At 37.1% G+C, this 17,229-nt stretch overlaps 1 protein-coding gene across 1 annotated transcript in view; it reads right to left on the bottom strand.

Annotated features, from left to right (window-relative positions):
* The window catches only part of LOC137562096 (serine-rich adhesin for platelets-like), a 174,237-nt gene that overhangs the window by 138,714 nt on the left and 18,294 nt on the right, over positions 1-17,229 (bottom strand). The window contains exons 15-28 of the mRNA XM_068273433.1: positions 16,616-16,720; positions 16,126-16,230; positions 14,117-14,221; positions 13,516-13,620; positions 11,809-11,913; positions 10,293-10,397; positions 9,802-9,906; positions 7,830-7,934; positions 7,339-7,443; positions 5,330-5,434; positions 4,729-4,833; positions 3,022-3,126; positions 1,505-1,609; positions 1,014-1,118 (exon numbers count right to left, since the gene is read on the bottom strand). Of these exons, the coding sequence (XP_068129534.1) occupies positions 1,014-1,118; positions 1,505-1,609; positions 3,022-3,126; positions 4,729-4,833; positions 5,330-5,434; positions 7,339-7,443; positions 7,830-7,934; positions 9,802-9,906; positions 10,293-10,397; positions 11,809-11,913; positions 13,516-13,620; positions 14,117-14,221; positions 16,126-16,230; positions 16,616-16,720 (1,470 nt within the window). The remainder of the gene's footprint in view (positions 1-1,013; positions 1,119-1,504; positions 1,610-3,021; positions 3,127-4,728; positions 4,834-5,329; positions 5,435-7,338; positions 7,444-7,829; positions 7,935-9,801; positions 9,907-10,292; positions 10,398-11,808; positions 11,914-13,515; positions 13,621-14,116; positions 14,222-16,125; positions 16,231-16,615; positions 16,721-17,229) is intronic.

The raw sequence follows: 17,229 nt of genomic DNA on the forward strand, positions 1-17,229 counted from the left end.
AACGCATGGAGGATGTAACAGCCAGAAAAAGCGCAGCTTCCGAGAGAAGCTGTCGCTTTTTCAGCGGGGGAGAGGAATCAGTGATCGGGCACCATAGCTCGATTCACTGATTGCCTGGCTAATGAACCGTGGGCCGGGAGAGTGCGTGCACGCGCGCGATCGGCCGTGGGAGCGCGCATGGTTCCTGGACGTAGTTTCTACGTCCAGGAACTAAAATAGGGTTAAAATGTCTTACTCTTCATATTTAAAATTACTTCTAAAGGTTATCTAACTTATCACAATCATCGACCTACTGGATATACAATGCACTTTCAAGAGAGTATCTCAAAAATTTAAGGGAAATCATGTGCTCAAAGTGGATATCATAATCAATTTCTTCATCACTAGTACACTGCTTCAACCTCTCTTACAAATTCACAAAATCCATTTTCAATTAGATCCAGAATCTATCAACGTCTTTTAACCACTTAACAACCTCTGCCACGCTTATCTACGCCCCTTTAAACTTCACCTGAGTCACAGGGGCGTAGATAGGCATCTCCTGTTTATTTTGCTGCTGTGCGCGATCGCGTTCGCGTGCGTGTTCGCGTTCGCGTGCACGTGCACGCGGATTTGCATACGCGTCGGGCACCCGCTGGTCCATGATTGGCTGATGTGAACATGTGTTCACAAAGCCAATGACGGTGCTCATTCATGCAGAATGTGTGTAAACATTGCATCAGTCTCTATGCTGTTACAGTTACTGAGATCACTCGTGAGAGGATCTCAGATAACTAACACAGCATTAGTGACTGATCAGCATCAGTGAGTTTTTTTTAAATAAATGATACCCCCACTAAGCCCATTAACCCTTGCCTCCCTTAAATGTGAAAATTGCTGTGGTTTTTAGGTGAAAAACCCTGTGGTAGAGAAGTGGATATCTGCAAATCAGATGTGAATTTATGAACATCACTCCTGCCCATATCTCCAAGCAGATGTATCCACTCAGGTCTTTACATTAACTAAAAGTTTACCAGAAAGAGTTTCTGTAAATGTTGGGGATGAAGGGCTGGCTGTTGTACAGTTTCCATCAGGACAATTATGAGATGTGGTGCTGTCTAAAGCAGAGTTGGTGTGGTCTAAAATGAAGAAAAGCTTAGATTTCATTGTGTTGCTTGCACAAAATGAGCAAAATTATTTCAGCCAAACTGGATTTCTGTTTTTTTCAGTGGATTAAATAGATTTATTTTTCTATACCCTGCTATAAATACAATACACTTTAAAGGAGATGATATTGGTGATGCGTGGAAAATCATGTGCTCAAAGTTGACATCATGATCAATACCTTCAGCACTAACATAAGGGACAAATCTCTGACAAACTTGCATAATTCATTTTTATTAAATCAAGGATATACAGACAATGTCTTTCCAGTGCACATGAGATTTGTTGCTATGAAGATTGCTCTTACCCTTATCTGCAAGCAGATTTCTCACTCATATTTTTATATTAGCTAAACATTTACCAGATAGAGATTCTGTGGTTGTTGTGGATGAAAGACTCGTTGTTTTACAGTTTCCATCAGGACAATTATCGGATGTGGTGCTGTCTGAAGCAGAACTGGTCTGGTCTAAAATGAAGAAAAGGTTAGATTTCATTGTGTTGCTTTGACAACATGTTCAAAGTATTTTATGGAAACTGCATTGCTGTTTCTTTAAGGGACTCATGAGAATCTATTTTTAAGGGTTTTTTTTTCTTTCTGACCTTCTGTACCCTGATATAAACCTTCTTAACCCATTTGTGTTCCGTTGTTTTCACTTGAGAAATGTTTACCTCCCATTCATTAGCCTATAACTTTATCACTACTTATCACAATGAACTGATCTATATCTTGTTTTTTCCGCCACCAATTAGGCTTTTTTGGGGGGTACATTTTGCTAAGAGCCACTTTACTGTAAATGCATTTTAACAGGAAGAATAAGAAAAAAATGGAAAAAATTCATTATTTCTCAGTTTTCAGCCATTATAGTTTTAAAATAATACATGCCTCCATAATTAAAACTCATGTATTGTATTTGCCCATATGTCCCGGTTATTGCACCATTAAAATTATGTCCCTATTACAATGTATGGCGACAATATTTTATTTGGAAATAAAGGTGCATTTTTTCCGTTTTGCATCTATCACTATTTACAAGTTAAAAATAAAAAAAATATAGAAATATTTCATCTTTACATAGATATTTAAAAAGTTTAGACCCTTAGGTAAATATTTACATGTTTTTTTATTGTAATGTTTTTTTTATAATAAACATTTTTATTTGGGTAGTTTTGGGAGGGTGGGATGTAAACAATAGGTTTATAGTGTAAATGTGTGTTGATTTTTTTTTTTACTTTTAGTTGTAGTATTACTTTTTGGCCACAAGATGGCGGCTATGAGTTTGTTTACATGACGTCACTCTAAGTGTAACATACGCTTAGAGAAACGCATGGAGGAGGTAACAGCCAGAAAAAGCGCAGCTTCCGAGAGAAGCTGTCGCTTTTTCAGCGGGGGAGAGGAATCAGTGATCGGGCACCATAGCCCGATTCACTGATTGCCTGGCTAATGAACCGTGGGCCGGGAGAGCGCGTGCACGCGCGCGATCGGCCGCAGGAGCGCGCATGGTTCCTGGACGTAGTTTCTACGTCCAGGAACTAAAATAGGTTAAAATGTCTTACTCTTCATATTTAAAATTACTTCTAAAGGTTATCTAACTTATCACAATCATCGACCTACTGGATATACAATGCACTTTCAAGAGAGTATCTCAAAAATGTAAGGGAAATCATGTGCACAAAGTGGATATCATAATCAATTTCTTCATTACTAGTACACTGGTTCAACCTCTCTTACAAATTCACAAAATCCATTTTCCATTAGATCAAGAATCTATCAACAACGTCTTTTAACTGCAAATCAGATGTGAAGCTATGAACATCACTCCTGCCCATATCTCCAAGCAGATGTATCCACTCAGGTCTTTACATTAACTAAACGTTTACCAGAAAGAGTTTCTGTAAATGTTGGGGATGAAAGGCTGGCTGTTGTACAGTTTCCATCAGGACAATTATGAGATGTGGTGCTGTCTAAAGCAGAGTTGGTCTGGTCTAAAATGAAGAAAAGCTTAGATTTCATTGTGTTGCTTGCACAAAATGAGCAAAATTATTTCAGCCAAATTGGATTTCTGTTTTTTCAGTGGATTAAATAGATTTATTTTTCTATACCCTGCTGTAAATACAATACACTTTAAAGGAGATGATATTGGTGATGCGTGGAAAATCATGTGCTCAAAGTTGACATCATGATCAATACCTTCAGCACTAACATAAAGGACAAATCTCTGACAAACTTGCATAATTCATTTTTATTAAATCAAGGATATACAGACATTGGCGTCAATTCACCAGAGGTTACCAACCTATTTATCTCTTGAGAGGTAATTTACCTCCTGTGATATCTCCAAATAGCAATTCTCCAGAAGTATAGGGGAAAATATTGACAGAGAGAAATGCAAGAGATAAATGTGAGATAAGTATGAGATAAATAAGTGATAGTTAGTAGATAGTTTTTCTCCAAATCACAATTCACCAGGGAAGAAAGGGGGTGTGGCCATTCGTTATTTTTTCATCTCTTTATCCCCTGAATGAACCTGGAGATATTGTGGTTTTCACACAGCAGCTGCTGCTGTGGAAGATGGAGCCTTTTGAGCTTACTTTGTTAGGCCTGGTGCACACCAAAAACCGCTAGCAGATCCACAAAATGCTAGCAGATTTTGAAATGCTTTTTCTTATTTTTCTGTAGCGTTTCAGCTAGCATTTTGCGGTTTTGTGAAGCGTTTTTGGTGTAGAAGATTTCATGTATTGTTACAGTAAAGCTGTTACTAAACAGCTACTGTAACAAAAAACGCCTGCAAAAGCGCTCTGAAGTGCCGTTTTTCAGAGCGGTTTGTGTTTTTTCCTATACTTAACATTGAGGCAGAAACGCCTTCGCAATCCAAAATCTGCAGCAGCCCGGGAGTATGCGTTTCTGCAAAACGCCTCCCGCTCTGGTGTGCACCAGCCCATTGAAATACATTACCCAAGCATATCCGCAGCCGCAAGCGGATCACAAAACGCAGCCGAACCGCTCTGGCGTGCACTAGGCCTTAGAGCTTTCTTCTATTATGAGGAGACGAAGGCGCAGGAGGAGGGTCTGTTTAATCGCCCCTTGTATTTTTCGTGAGAGAACAGTTCTTGATAATTTTACTGAGACAAAGGTGGTGAAGAAGTTCAGACTCACCCGTGATATGATTTATGATATGATCCGGCAGTAAAAGGCGGGAATACTCTGGTCAGGTAGTGGTAAAACTCCGCCTCCTACCCACAATGCTTCACTTTCAAGCCTACAGAGAGGAAAAGTATCCCATGTAAATCATTAATACCGATTACCTAACTCTCTGCTTTCTCACACTTTCCTCATGCATATCTCTCCATTATCCCCTGCTATCGAACACTTTTCTCTCTGTTCTCTCACACTGGTGAATTGACTCCAGAGTGTTAAAATACCTCATGAGATAAACTACCTACCTTTTTTCTCTTAGTAAATCCTCTCTGGTGAATTGACGCCAATGTCTTTTCAGTGCACATGAGATTTGTTGCTATGAAGATTGCTCTTACCCTTATCTGCAAGCAGATTTCTCACTCATATTTTTATATTAGCTAAACATTTACCAGATAGAGATTCTGTGGTTGTTGTGGATGAAAGACTCGTTGTTTTACAGTTTCCATCAGGACAATTATCGGATGTGGTGCTGTCTGAAGCAGAACTGGTCTGGTCTGAAATGAAGAAAAGGTTAGATTTCATTGTGTTGCTTTGACAACATGTTCAAAGCATTTTATGGAAACTGAATTGCCGTTTCTTTAAGGGACTCATGGGAATCTATTTTTAAGGTTTTTTTTTCTTTCTGATCTTCTGTACCCTGATATAAACCTTCTTAAAATGTCTTACTCTTCAAATTTATAATTGCTTCTAAAGGTTTGCTAAGTTATCACAATCATCGACCTACTGGATATACAATGCACTTTCAAGAGAGTATCTCAAAAATTTAAGGGAAATCATGTGCACAAAGTGGATATCATAATCAATTTCTTCATCACTAGTACACTGGTTCAACCTCTCTTACAAATTCACAAAATCCATTTTCCATTAGATCAAGAATCTATCAACAACGTCTTTTAACTGCAAATCAGATGTGAAGCTATGAACATCACTACTGCCCATATCTCCAAGCAGATGCATCCACTCAGGTATTTACATTAACTAAAAGTTTACCAGAAAGAGTTTCTGTAAATGTTGGGGACGAAGGGCTGGCTGTTGTACAGTTTCCATCAGGACAATTATGAGATGTGGTGCTGTCTAAAGCAGAGTTGGTCTGGTCTAAAATGAAGAAAAGGTTAGATTTCATTGTGTTGCTTGCACAACATGAACACAATTATTTCAGCCAAACTGAATTTCTGTTTTTTCAATGGATTAAACAGATTTATTTTTCTATACCCTGCTATAAATACAATACACTTTAAAGGAGATGATATTAGTGATGCATGGAAAATCATGTGCTCAAAGTTGACATCATGATCAATTCCTTCAGCACTAACATAAGGGACAAATCTCTGACAAACTTGCATAATTCATTTTTATTAAATCAAGGATATACAGACAATGTCTTTCCAGTGCACATGAGATTTGTTGCTATAAAGATTGCTCTTACCCTTATCTGCAAGCAGATTTCTCACTCATATTTTTATATTAGCTAAACATTTACCAGATAGAGATTCTGTGGTTGTTGTGGATGAAAGACTCGTGGTTTTACAGTTTCCATCAGGACAATTATCGGATGTGGTGCTGTCTGAAGCAGAACTGGTCTGGTCTGAAATGAAGAAAAGGTTAGATTTCCTTGTGTTGCTTTGACAACATGTTCAAAGTATTTTATGGAAACTGCATTGCTGTTTCTTTAAGGGACTCATGAGAATCTATTTTTAAGGTTTTTTTTTTCTTTCTGACCTTCTGTACCCTGATATAAACCTTCTTAACCCATTTGTGTTCCGTTGTTTTCACTTGAGAAATGTTCACCTCCCATTCATTAGCCTATAACTTTATCACTACTTATCACAATGAACTGATCTATATCTTGTTTTTTCCGCCACCAATTAGGCTTTTTTTGGGGGGTACATTTTGCTAAGAGCCACTTTACTGTAAATGCATTTTAACAGGAAGAATAAGAAAAAAATGGAAAAAATTCATTATTTCTCAGTTTTCAGCCATTATAGTTTTAAAATAATACATGCCTCTATAATTAAAACTCATGTATTGTATTTGCCCATATGTCCCGGTTATTGCACCATTAAAATTATGTCCCTATTACAATGTATGGCGACAATATTTTATTTGGAAATAAAGGTGCATTTTTTCCGTTTTGCATCTATCACTATTTTCAAGTTAAAAATAAAAAAAAATAGAAATATTTCATCTTTACATTGATATTTAAAAAGTTTAGACCCTTAGGTAAATATTTACATGTTTTTTTATTGTAATGTTTTTTTTATAATAAACATTTTTATTTGGGTAGTTTTGGGAGGGTGGGATGTAAACAATAGGTTTATAGTGTAAATGTGTGTTGATTTTTTTTTTTTTACTTTTAGTTGTAGTATTACTTTTTGGCCACAAGATGGCAGCCATGAGTTTGTTTACATGACGTCACTCTAAGTGTAACATACACTTAGAGAAACGAATGGAGGAGGTAACAGCCAGAAAAAGCGCAGCTTCCGAGAGAAGCTGTCGCTTTTTCAGCGGGGGAGAGGAATCAGTGATCGGGCACCATAGCCCGATTCACTGATTGCCTGGCTAATGAACCGTGGGCCGGGAGAGCGCATGCACGCGCGCGATCGGCCGCGGGAGCGCGCATGGTTCCTGGACGTAGTTTCTACGTCCAGGAACTAAAATAGGTTAAAATGTCTTACTCTTCATATTTAAAATTACTTCTAAAGGTTATCTAACTTATCACAATCATCAACCTACTGGATATACAATGCACTTTCAAGAGAGTATCTCAAAAATGTAAGGGAAATCATGTGCACAAAGTGGATATCATAATCAATTTCTTCATCACTAGTACACTGGTTCAACCTCTCTTACAAATTCACAAAATCCATTTTCCATTAGATCAAGAATCTATCAACAACGTCTTTTAACTGCAAATCAGATGTGAAGCTATGAACATCACTCCTGCCCATATCTCCAAGCAGATGTATCCACTCAGGTCTTTACATTAACTAAAAGTTTACCAGAAAGAGTTTCTGTAAATGTTGGGGATGGAGGGCTGGCTGTTGTACAGTTTCCATCAGGACAATTATGAGATGTGGTGCTGTCTAAAGCAGAGTTGGTCTGGTCTAAAATGAAGAAAAGGTTAGATTTCATTGTGTTGCTTGCACAAAATGAGCAAAATTATTTCAGCCAAACTGGATTTCTTTTTTTTTCAGTGGATTAAATAGATTTATTTTTCTATACCCTGCTATAAATACAATACACTTTAAAGGAGATGATATTGGTGATGCGTGGAAAATCATGTGCTCAAAGTTGACATCATGATCAATACCTTCAGCACTAACATAAGGGACAAATCTCTGACAAACGTGCATAATTCATTTTTATTAAATCAAGGATATACAGACAATGTCTTTCCAGTGCACATGAGATTTGTTGCTATGAAGATTGCTCTTACCCTTATCTGCAAGCAGATTTCTCACTCATATTTTTATATTAGCTAAACATTTACCAGATAGAGATTCTGTGGTTGTTGTGGATGAAAGACTCGTTGTTTTACAGTTTCCATCAGGACAATTATCGGATGTGGTGCTGTCTGAAGCAGAACTGGTCTGGTCTAAAATGAAGAAAAGGTTAGATTTCATTGTGTTGCTTTGACAACATGTTCAAAGTAATTTATGGAAACTGCATTGCTGTTTCTTTAAGGGACTCATGAGAATCTATTTTTAAGTTGTTTTTTTTCTTTCTGACCTTCTGTACCCTGATATAAACCTTCTTAACCCATTTGTGTTCCGTTGTTTTCACTTGAGAAATGTTCACCTCCCATTCATTAGCCTATAACTTTATCACTACTTATCACAATGAACTGATCTATATCTTGTTTTTTCCGCCACCAATTAGGCTTTTTTTGGGGGGTACATTTTGCTAAGAGCCACTTTACTGTAAATGCATTTTAACAGGAAGAATAAGAAAAAAATGGAAAAAAATCATTATTTCTCAGTTTTCAGCCATTATAGTTTTAAAATAATACATGCCTCTATAATCAAAACTCATGTATTTTATTTGCCCATATGTCCCGGTTATTGCACCATTAAAATTATGTCCCTATTACAATGTATGGCGACAATATTTTATTTGGAAATAAAGGTGCATTTTTTCCGTTTTGCATCTATCACTATTTACAAGTTAAAAATAAAAAAAATATAGAAATATTTCATCTTTACAAGTGATATTTAAAAAGTTTAGACCCTTAGGTAAATATTTACATGTTTTTTTATTGTAATGTTTTTTTATAATAAACATTTTTATTTGGGTAGTTTTGGGAGGGTGGGATGTAAACAATAGGTTTATAGTGTAAATGTGTGTTGATTTTTTTTTTTACTTTTAGTTGTAGTATTACTTTTTGGCCACAAGATGGTGGCCATGAGTTTGTTTACATGACGTCACTCTAAGTGTAACATACGCTTAGAGAAACGCATGGAGGATGTAACAGCCAGAAAAAGCGCAGCTTCCGAGAGAAGCTGTCGCTTTTTCAGCGGGGGAGAGGAATCAGTGATCGGGCACCATAGCTCGATTCACTGATTGCCTGGCTAATGAACCGTGGGCCGGGAGAGTGCGTGCACGCGCGCGATCGGCCGTGGGAGCGCGCATGGTTCCTGGACGTAGTTTCTACGTCCAGGAACTAAAATAGGTTAAAATGTCTTACTCTTCATATTTAAAATTACTTCTAAAGGTTATCTAACTTATCACAATCATCGACCTACTGGATATACAATGCACTTTCAAGAGAGTATCTCAAAAATTTAAGGGAAATCATGTGCTCAAAGTGGATATCATAATCAATTTCTTCATCACTAGTACACTGCTTCAACCTCTCTTACAAATTCACAAAATCCATTTTCAATTAGATCCAGAATCTATCAACGTCTTTTAACCACTTAACAACCTCTGCCACGCTTATCTACGCCCCTTTAAACTTCACCTGAGTCACAGGGGCGTAGATAGGCATCTCCTGTTTATTTTGCTGCTGTGCGCGATCGCGTTCGCGTGCGTGTTCGCGTTCGCGTGCACGTGCACGCGGATTTGCATACGCGTCGGGCACCCGCTGGTCCATGATTGGCTGATGTGAACATGTGTTCACAAAGCCAATGACGGTGCTCATTCATGCAGAATGTGTGTAAACATTGCATCAGTCTCTATGCTGTTACAGTTACTGAGATCACTCGTGAGAGGATCTCAGATAACTAACACAGCATTAGTGACTGATCAGCATCAGTGAGTTTTTTTTAAATAAATGATACCCCCACTAAGCCCATTAACCCTTGCCTCCCTTAAATGTGGAAATTGCTGTGGTTTTTAGGTGAAAAACCCTGTGGTAGAGAAGTGGATATCTGCAAATCAGATGTGAATTTATGAACATCACTCCTGCCCATATCTCCAAGCAGATGTATCCACTCAGGTCTTTACATTAACTAAAAGTTTACCAGAAAGAGTTTCTGTAAATGTTGGGGATGAAGGGCTGGCTGTTGTACAGTTTCCATCAGGACAATTATGAGATGTGGTGCTGTCTAAAGCAGAGTTGGTGTGGTCTAAAATGAAGAAAAGCTTAGATTTCATTGTGTTGCTTGCACAAAATGAGCAAAATTATTTCAGCCAAACTGGATTTCTGTTTTTTTCAGTGGATTAAATAGATTTATTTTTCTATACCCTGCTATAAATACAATACACTTTAAAGGAGATGATATTGGTGATGCGTGGAAAATCATGTGCTCAAAGTTGACATCATGATCAATACCTTCAGCACTAACATAAGGGACAAATCTCTGACAAACTTGCATAATTCATTTTTATTAAATCAAGGATATACAGACAATGTCTTTCCAGTGCACATGAGATTTGTTGCTATGAAGATTGCTCTTACCCTTATCTGCAAGCAGATTTCTCACTCATATTTTTATATTAGCTAAACATTTACCAGATAGAGATTCTGTGGTTGTTGTGGATGAAAGACTCGTTGTTTTACAGTTTCCATCAGGACAATTATCGGATGTGGTGCTGTCTGAAGCAGAACTGGTCTGGTCTAAAATGAAGAAAAGGTTAGATTTCATTGTGTTGCTTTGACAACATGTTCAAAGTATTTTATGGAAACTGCATTGCTGTTTCTTTAAGGGACTCATGAGAATCTATTTTTAAGGGGTTTTTTTTCTTTCTGACCTTCTGTACCCTGATATAAACCTTCTTAACCCATTTGTGTTCCGTTGTTTTCACTTGAGAAATGTTTACCTCCCATTCATTAGCCTATAACTTTATCACTACTTATCACAATGAACTGATCTATATCTTGTTTTTTCCGCCACCAATTAGGCTTTTTTGGGGGGTACATTTTGCTAAGAGCCACTTTACTGTAAATGCATTTTAACAGGAAGAATAAGAAAAAAATGGAAAAAATTCATTATTTCTCAGTTTTCAGCCATTATAGTTTTAAAATAATACATGCCTCCATAATTAAAACTCATGTATTGTATTTGCCCATATGTCCCGGTTATTGCACCATTAAAATTATGTCCCTATTACAATGTATGGCGACAATATTTTATTTGGAAATAAAGGTGCATTTTTTCCGTTTTGCATCTATCACTATTTACAAGTTAAAAATAAAAAAAATATAGAAATATTTCATCTTTACATAGATATTTAAAAAGTTTAGACCCTTAGGTAAATATTTACATGTTTTTTATTGTAATGTTTTTTTTATAATAAACATTTTTATTTGGGTAGTTTTGGGAGGGTGGGATGTAAACAATAGGTTTATAGTGTAAATGTGTGTTGATTTTTTTTTTTACTTTTAGTTGTAGTATTACTTTTTGGCCACAAGATGGCGGCTATGAGTTTGTTTACATGACGTCACTCTAAGTGTAACATACGCTTAGAGAAACGCATGGAGGAGGTAACAGCCAGAAAAAGCGCAGCTTCCGAGAGAAGCTGTCGCTTTTTCAGCGGGGGAGAGGAATCAGTGATCGGGCACCATAGCCCGATTCACTGATTGCCTGGCTAATGAACCGTGGGCCGGGAGAGCGCGTGCATGCGCGCGATCGGCCGCAGGAGCGCGCATGGTTCCTGGACGTAGTTTCTACGTCCAGGAACTAAAATAGGTTAAAATGTCTTACTCTTCATATTTAAAATTACTTCTAAAGGTTATCTAACTTATCACAATCATCGACCTACTGGATATACAATGCACTTTCAAGAGAGTATCTCAAAAATGTAAGGGAAATCATGTGCACAAAGTGGATATCATAATCAATTTCTTCATTACTAGTACACTGGTTCAACCTCTCTTACAAATTCACAAAATCCATTTTCCATTAGATCAAGAATCTATCAACAACGTCTTTTAACTGCAAATCAGATGTGAAGCTATGAACATCACTCCTGCCCATATCTCCAAGCAGATGTATCCACTCAGGTCTTTACATTAACTAAACGTTTACCAGAAAGAGTTTCTGTAAATGTTGGGGATGAAAGGCTGGCTGTTGTACAGTTTCCATCAGGACAATTATGAGATGTGGTGCTGTCTAAAGCAGAGTTGGTCTGGTCTAAAATGAAGAAAAGCTTAGATTTCATTGTGTTGCTTGCACAAAATGAGCAAAATTATTTCAGCCAAATTGGATTTCTGTTTTTTCAGTGGATTAAATAGATTTATTTTTCTATACCCTGCTGTAAATACAATACACTTTAAAGGAGATGATATTGGTGATGCGTGGAAAATCATGTGCTCAAAGTTGACATCATGATCAATACCTTCAGCACTAACATAAAGGACAAATCTCTGACAAACTTGCATAATTCATTTTTATTAAATCAAGGATATACAGACATTGGCGTCAATTCACCAGAGGTTACCAACCTATTTATCTCTTGAGAGGTAATTTACCTCCTGTGATATCTCCAAATAGCAATTCTCCAGAAGTATAGGGGAAAATATTGACAGAGAGAAATGCAAGAGATAAATGTGAGATAAGTATGAGATAAATAAGTGATAGTTAGTAGATAGTTTTTCTCCAAATCACAATTCACCAGGGAAGAAAGGGGGTGTGGCCATTCGTTATTTTTTCATCTCTTTATCCCCTGAATGAACCTGGAGATATTGTGGTTTTCACACAGCAGCTGCTGCTGTGGAAGATGGAGCCTTTTGAGCTTACTTTGTTAGGCCTGGTGCACACCAAAAACCGCTAGCAGATCCACAAAATGCTAGCAGATTTTGAAATGCTTTTTCTTATTTTTCTGTAGCGTTTCAGCTAGCATTTTGCGGTTTTGTGAAGCGTTTTTGGTGTAGAAGATTTCATGTATTGTTACAGTAAAGCTGTTACTAAACAGCTACTGTAACAAAAAACGCCTGCAAAAGCGCTCTGAAGTGCCGTTTTTCAGAGCGGTTTGTGTTTTTTCCTATACTTAACATTGAGGCAGAAACGCCTTCGCAATCCAAAATCTGCAGCAGCCCGGGAGTATGCGTTTCTGCAAAACGCCTCCCGCTCTGGTGTGCACCAGCCCATTGAAATACATTACCCAAGCATATCCGCAGCCGCAAGCGGATCACAAAACGCAGCCGAACCGCTCTGGCGTGCACTAGGCCTTAGAGCTTTCTTCTATTATGAGGAGACGAAGGCGCAGGAGGAGGGTCTGTTTAATCGCCCCTTGTATTTTTCGTGAGAGAACAGTTCTTGATAATTTTACTGAGACAAAGGTGGTGAAGAAGTTCAGACTCACCCGTGATATGATTTATGATATGATCCGGCAGTAAAAGGCGGGAATACTCTGGTCAGGTAGTGGTAAAACTCCGCCTCCTACCCACAATGCTTCACTTTCAAGCCTACAGAGAGGAAAAGTATCCCATGTAAATCATTAATACCGATTACCTAACTCTCTGCTTTCTCACACTTTCCTCATGCATATCTCTCCATTATCCCCTGCTATCGAACACTTTTCTCTCTGTTCTCTCACACTGGTGAATTGACTCCAGAGTGTTAAAATACCTCATGAGATAAACTACCTACCTTTTTTCTCTTAGTAAATCCTCTCTGGTGAATTGACGCCAATGTCTTTTCAGTGCACATGAGATTTGTTGCTATGAAGATTGCTCTTACCCTTATCTGCAAGCAGATTTCTCACTCATATTTTTATATTAGCTAAACATTTACCAGATAGAGATTCTGTGGTTGTTGTGGATGAAAGACTCGTTGTTTTACAGTTTCCATCAGGACAATTATCGGATGTGGTGCTGTCTGAAGCAGAACTGGTCTGGTCTGAAATGAAGAAAAGGTTAGATTTCATTGTGTTGCTTTGACAACATGTTCAAAGCATTTTATGGAAACTGAATTGCCGTTTCTTTAAGGGACTCATGGGAATCTATTTTTAAGGTTTTTTTTTCTTTCTGATCTTCTGTACCCTGATATAAACCTTCTTAAAATGTCTTACTCTTCAAATTTATAATTGCTTCTAAAGGTTTGCTAAGTTATCACAATCATCGACCTACTGGATATACAATGCACTTTCAAGAGAGTATCTCAAAAATTTAAGGGAAATCATGTGCACAAAGTGGATATCATAATCAATTTCTTCATCACTAGTACACTGGTTCAACCTCTCTTACAAATTCACAAAATCCATTTTCCATTAGATCAAGAATCTATCAACAACGTCTTTTAACTGCAAATCAGATGTGAAGCTATGAACATCACTACTGCCCATATCTCCAAGCAGATGCATCCACTCAGGTATTTACATTAACTAAAAGTTTACCAGAAAGAGTTTCTGTAAATGTTGGGGACGAAGGGCTGGCTGTTGTACAGTTTCCATCAGGACAATTATGAGATGTGGTGCTGTCTAAAGCAGAGTTGGTCTGGTCTAAAATGAAGAAAAGGTTAGATTTCATTGTGTTGCTTGCACAACATGAACACAATTATTTCAGCCAAACTGAATTTCTGTTTTTTCAATGGATTAAACAGATTTATTTTTCTATACCCTGCTATAAATACAATACACTTTAAAGGAGATGATATTAGTGATGCATGGAAAATCATGTGCTCAAAGTTGACATCATGATCAATTCCTTCAGCACTAACATAAGGGACAAATCTCTGACAAACTTGCATAATTCATTTTTATTAAATCAAGGATATACAGACAATGTCTAACCAGTGCACATGAGATTTGTTGCTATAAAGATTGCTCTTACCCTTATCTGCAAGCAGATTTCTCACTCATATTTTTATATTAGCTAAACATTTACCAGATAGAGATTCTGTGGTTGTTGTGGATGAAAGACTCGTGGTTTTACAGTTTCCATCAGGACAATTATCGGATGTGGTGCTGTCTGAAGCAGAACTGGTCTGGTCTGAAATGAAGAAAAGGTTAGATTTCCTTGTGTTGCTTTGACAACATGTTCAAAGTATTTTATGGAAACTGCATTGCTGTTTCTTTAAGGGACTCATGAGAATCTATTTTTAAGGTTTTTTTTTTCTTTCTGACCTTCTGTACCCTGATATAAACCTTCTTAACCCATTTGTGTTCCGTTGTTTTCACTTGAGAAATGTTCACCTCCCATTCATTAGCCTATAACTTTATCACTACTTATCACAATGAACTGATCTATATCTTGTTTTTTCCGCCACCAATTAGGCTTTTTTTGGGGGGTACATTTTGCTAAGAGCCACTTTACTGTAAATGCATTTTAACAGGAAGAATAAGAAAAAAATGGAAAAAATTCATTATTTCTCAGTTTTCAGCCATTATAGTTTTAAAATAATACATGCCTCTATAATTAAAACTCATGTATTGTATTTGCCCATATGTCCCGGTTATTGCACCATTAAAATTATGTCCCTATTACAATGTATGGCGACAATATTTTATTTGGAAATAAAGGTGCATTTTTTCCGTTTTGCATCTATCACTATTTTCAAGTTAAAAATAAAAAAAAATAGAAATATTTCATCTTTACATTGATATTTAAAAAGTTTAGACCCTTAGGTAAATATTTACATGTTTTTTTATTGTAATGTTTTTTTTATAATAAACATTTTTATTTGGGTAGTTTTGGGAGGGTGGGATGTAAACAATAGGTTTATAGTGTAAATGTGTGTTGATTTTTTTTTTTTTACTTTTAGTTGTAGTATTACTTTTTGGCCACAAGATGGCAGCCATGAGTTTGTTTACATGACGTCACTCTAAGTGTAACATACACTTAGAGAAACGAATGGAGGAGGTAACAGCCAGAAAAAGCGCAGCTTCCGAGAGAAGCTGTCGCTTTTTCAGCGGGGGAGAGGAATCAGTGATCGGGCACCATAGCCCGATTCACTGATTGCCTGGCTAATGAACCGTGGGCCGGGAGAGCGCATGCACGCGCGCGATCGGCCGCGGGAGCGCGCATGGTTCCTGGACGTAGTTTCTACGTCCAGGAACTAAAATAGGTTAAAATGTCTTACTCTTCATATTTAAAATTACTTCTAAAGGTTATCTAACTTATCACAATCATCAACCTACTGGATATACAATGCACTTTCAAGAGAGTATCTCAAAAATGTAAGGGAAATCATGTGCACAAAGTGGATATCATAATCAATTTCTTCATCACTAGTACACTGGTTCAACCTCTCTTACAAATTCACAAAATCCATTTTCCATTAGATCAAGAATCTATCAACAACGTCTTTTAACTGCAAATCAGATGTGAAGCTATGAACATCACTCCTGCCCATATCTCCAAGCAGATGTATCCACTCAGGTCTTTACATTAACTAAAAGTTTACCAGAAAGAGTTTCTGTAAATGTTGGGGATGGAGGGCTGGCTGTTGTACAGTTTCCATCAGGACAATTATGAGATGTGGTGCTGTCTAAAGCAGAGTTGGTCTGGTCTAAAATGAAGAAAAGGTTAGATTTCATTGTGTTGCTTGCACAAAATGAGCAAAATTATTTCAGCCAAACTGGATTTCTGTTTTTTCAGTGGATTAAATAGATTAATTTTTCTATACCCTGCTATAAATACAATACACTTTAAAGGAGATGATATTGGTGATGCGTGGAAAATCATGTGCTCAAAGTTGACATCATGATCAATACCTTCAGCACTAACATAAGGGACAAATCTCTGACAAACTTGCATAATTCATTTTTATTAAATCAAGGATATACAGACAATGTCTTTCCAGTGCACATGAGATTTGTTGCTATGAAGATTGCTCTTACCCTTATCTGCAAGCAGATTTCTCACTCATATTTTTATATTAGCTAAACATTTACCAGATAGAGATTCTGTGGTTGTTGTTGATGAAAGACTCGTTGTTTTACAGTTTCCATCAGGACAATTATCGGATGTGGTGCTGTCTGAAGCAGAACTGGTCTGGTCTAAAATGAAGAAAAGGTTAGATTTTATTGTGTTTCTTTGACAACATGTTCAAAGTATTTTATGGAAACTGCATTGCCATTTCTTTAAGGGACTCATGGGAATCTTTTTTTAAGGATTTTTTTCTTTCCGACCTTCTGTACCCTGATATAAACCTTCTTAAAATGTCTTACTCTTCAAATTTATAATTGCTTCTCAAGGTTTGCTAAGTTATCACAATCATCGACCTACTGGATATACAATGCACTTTCAAGAGAGTATCTCAAAAATTTAAGGGAAATCATGTGCACAAAGTGGATATCATAATCAATGTCTTCATCACTAGTACACTGGTTCAACCTCTCTTACAAATTCACAAAATCCATTTTCCATTAGATCAAGAATCTATCAACAACATCTTTTAACTGCAAATCAGATGTGAATCTATGAACATCACTACTGCCCATATCTCCAAGCAGATGTATCCACTCAGGTCTTTATATTAACTAAACGTTTACCAGAAAGAGTTTCT

The sequence above is a fragment of the Hyperolius riggenbachi genome, chromosome 3, assembly GCF_040937935.1.
Source record: "Hyperolius riggenbachi isolate aHypRig1 chromosome 3, aHypRig1.pri, whole genome shotgun sequence".
Lineage (NCBI taxonomy): Eukaryota > Metazoa > Chordata > Amphibia > Anura > Hyperoliidae > Hyperolius > Hyperolius riggenbachi.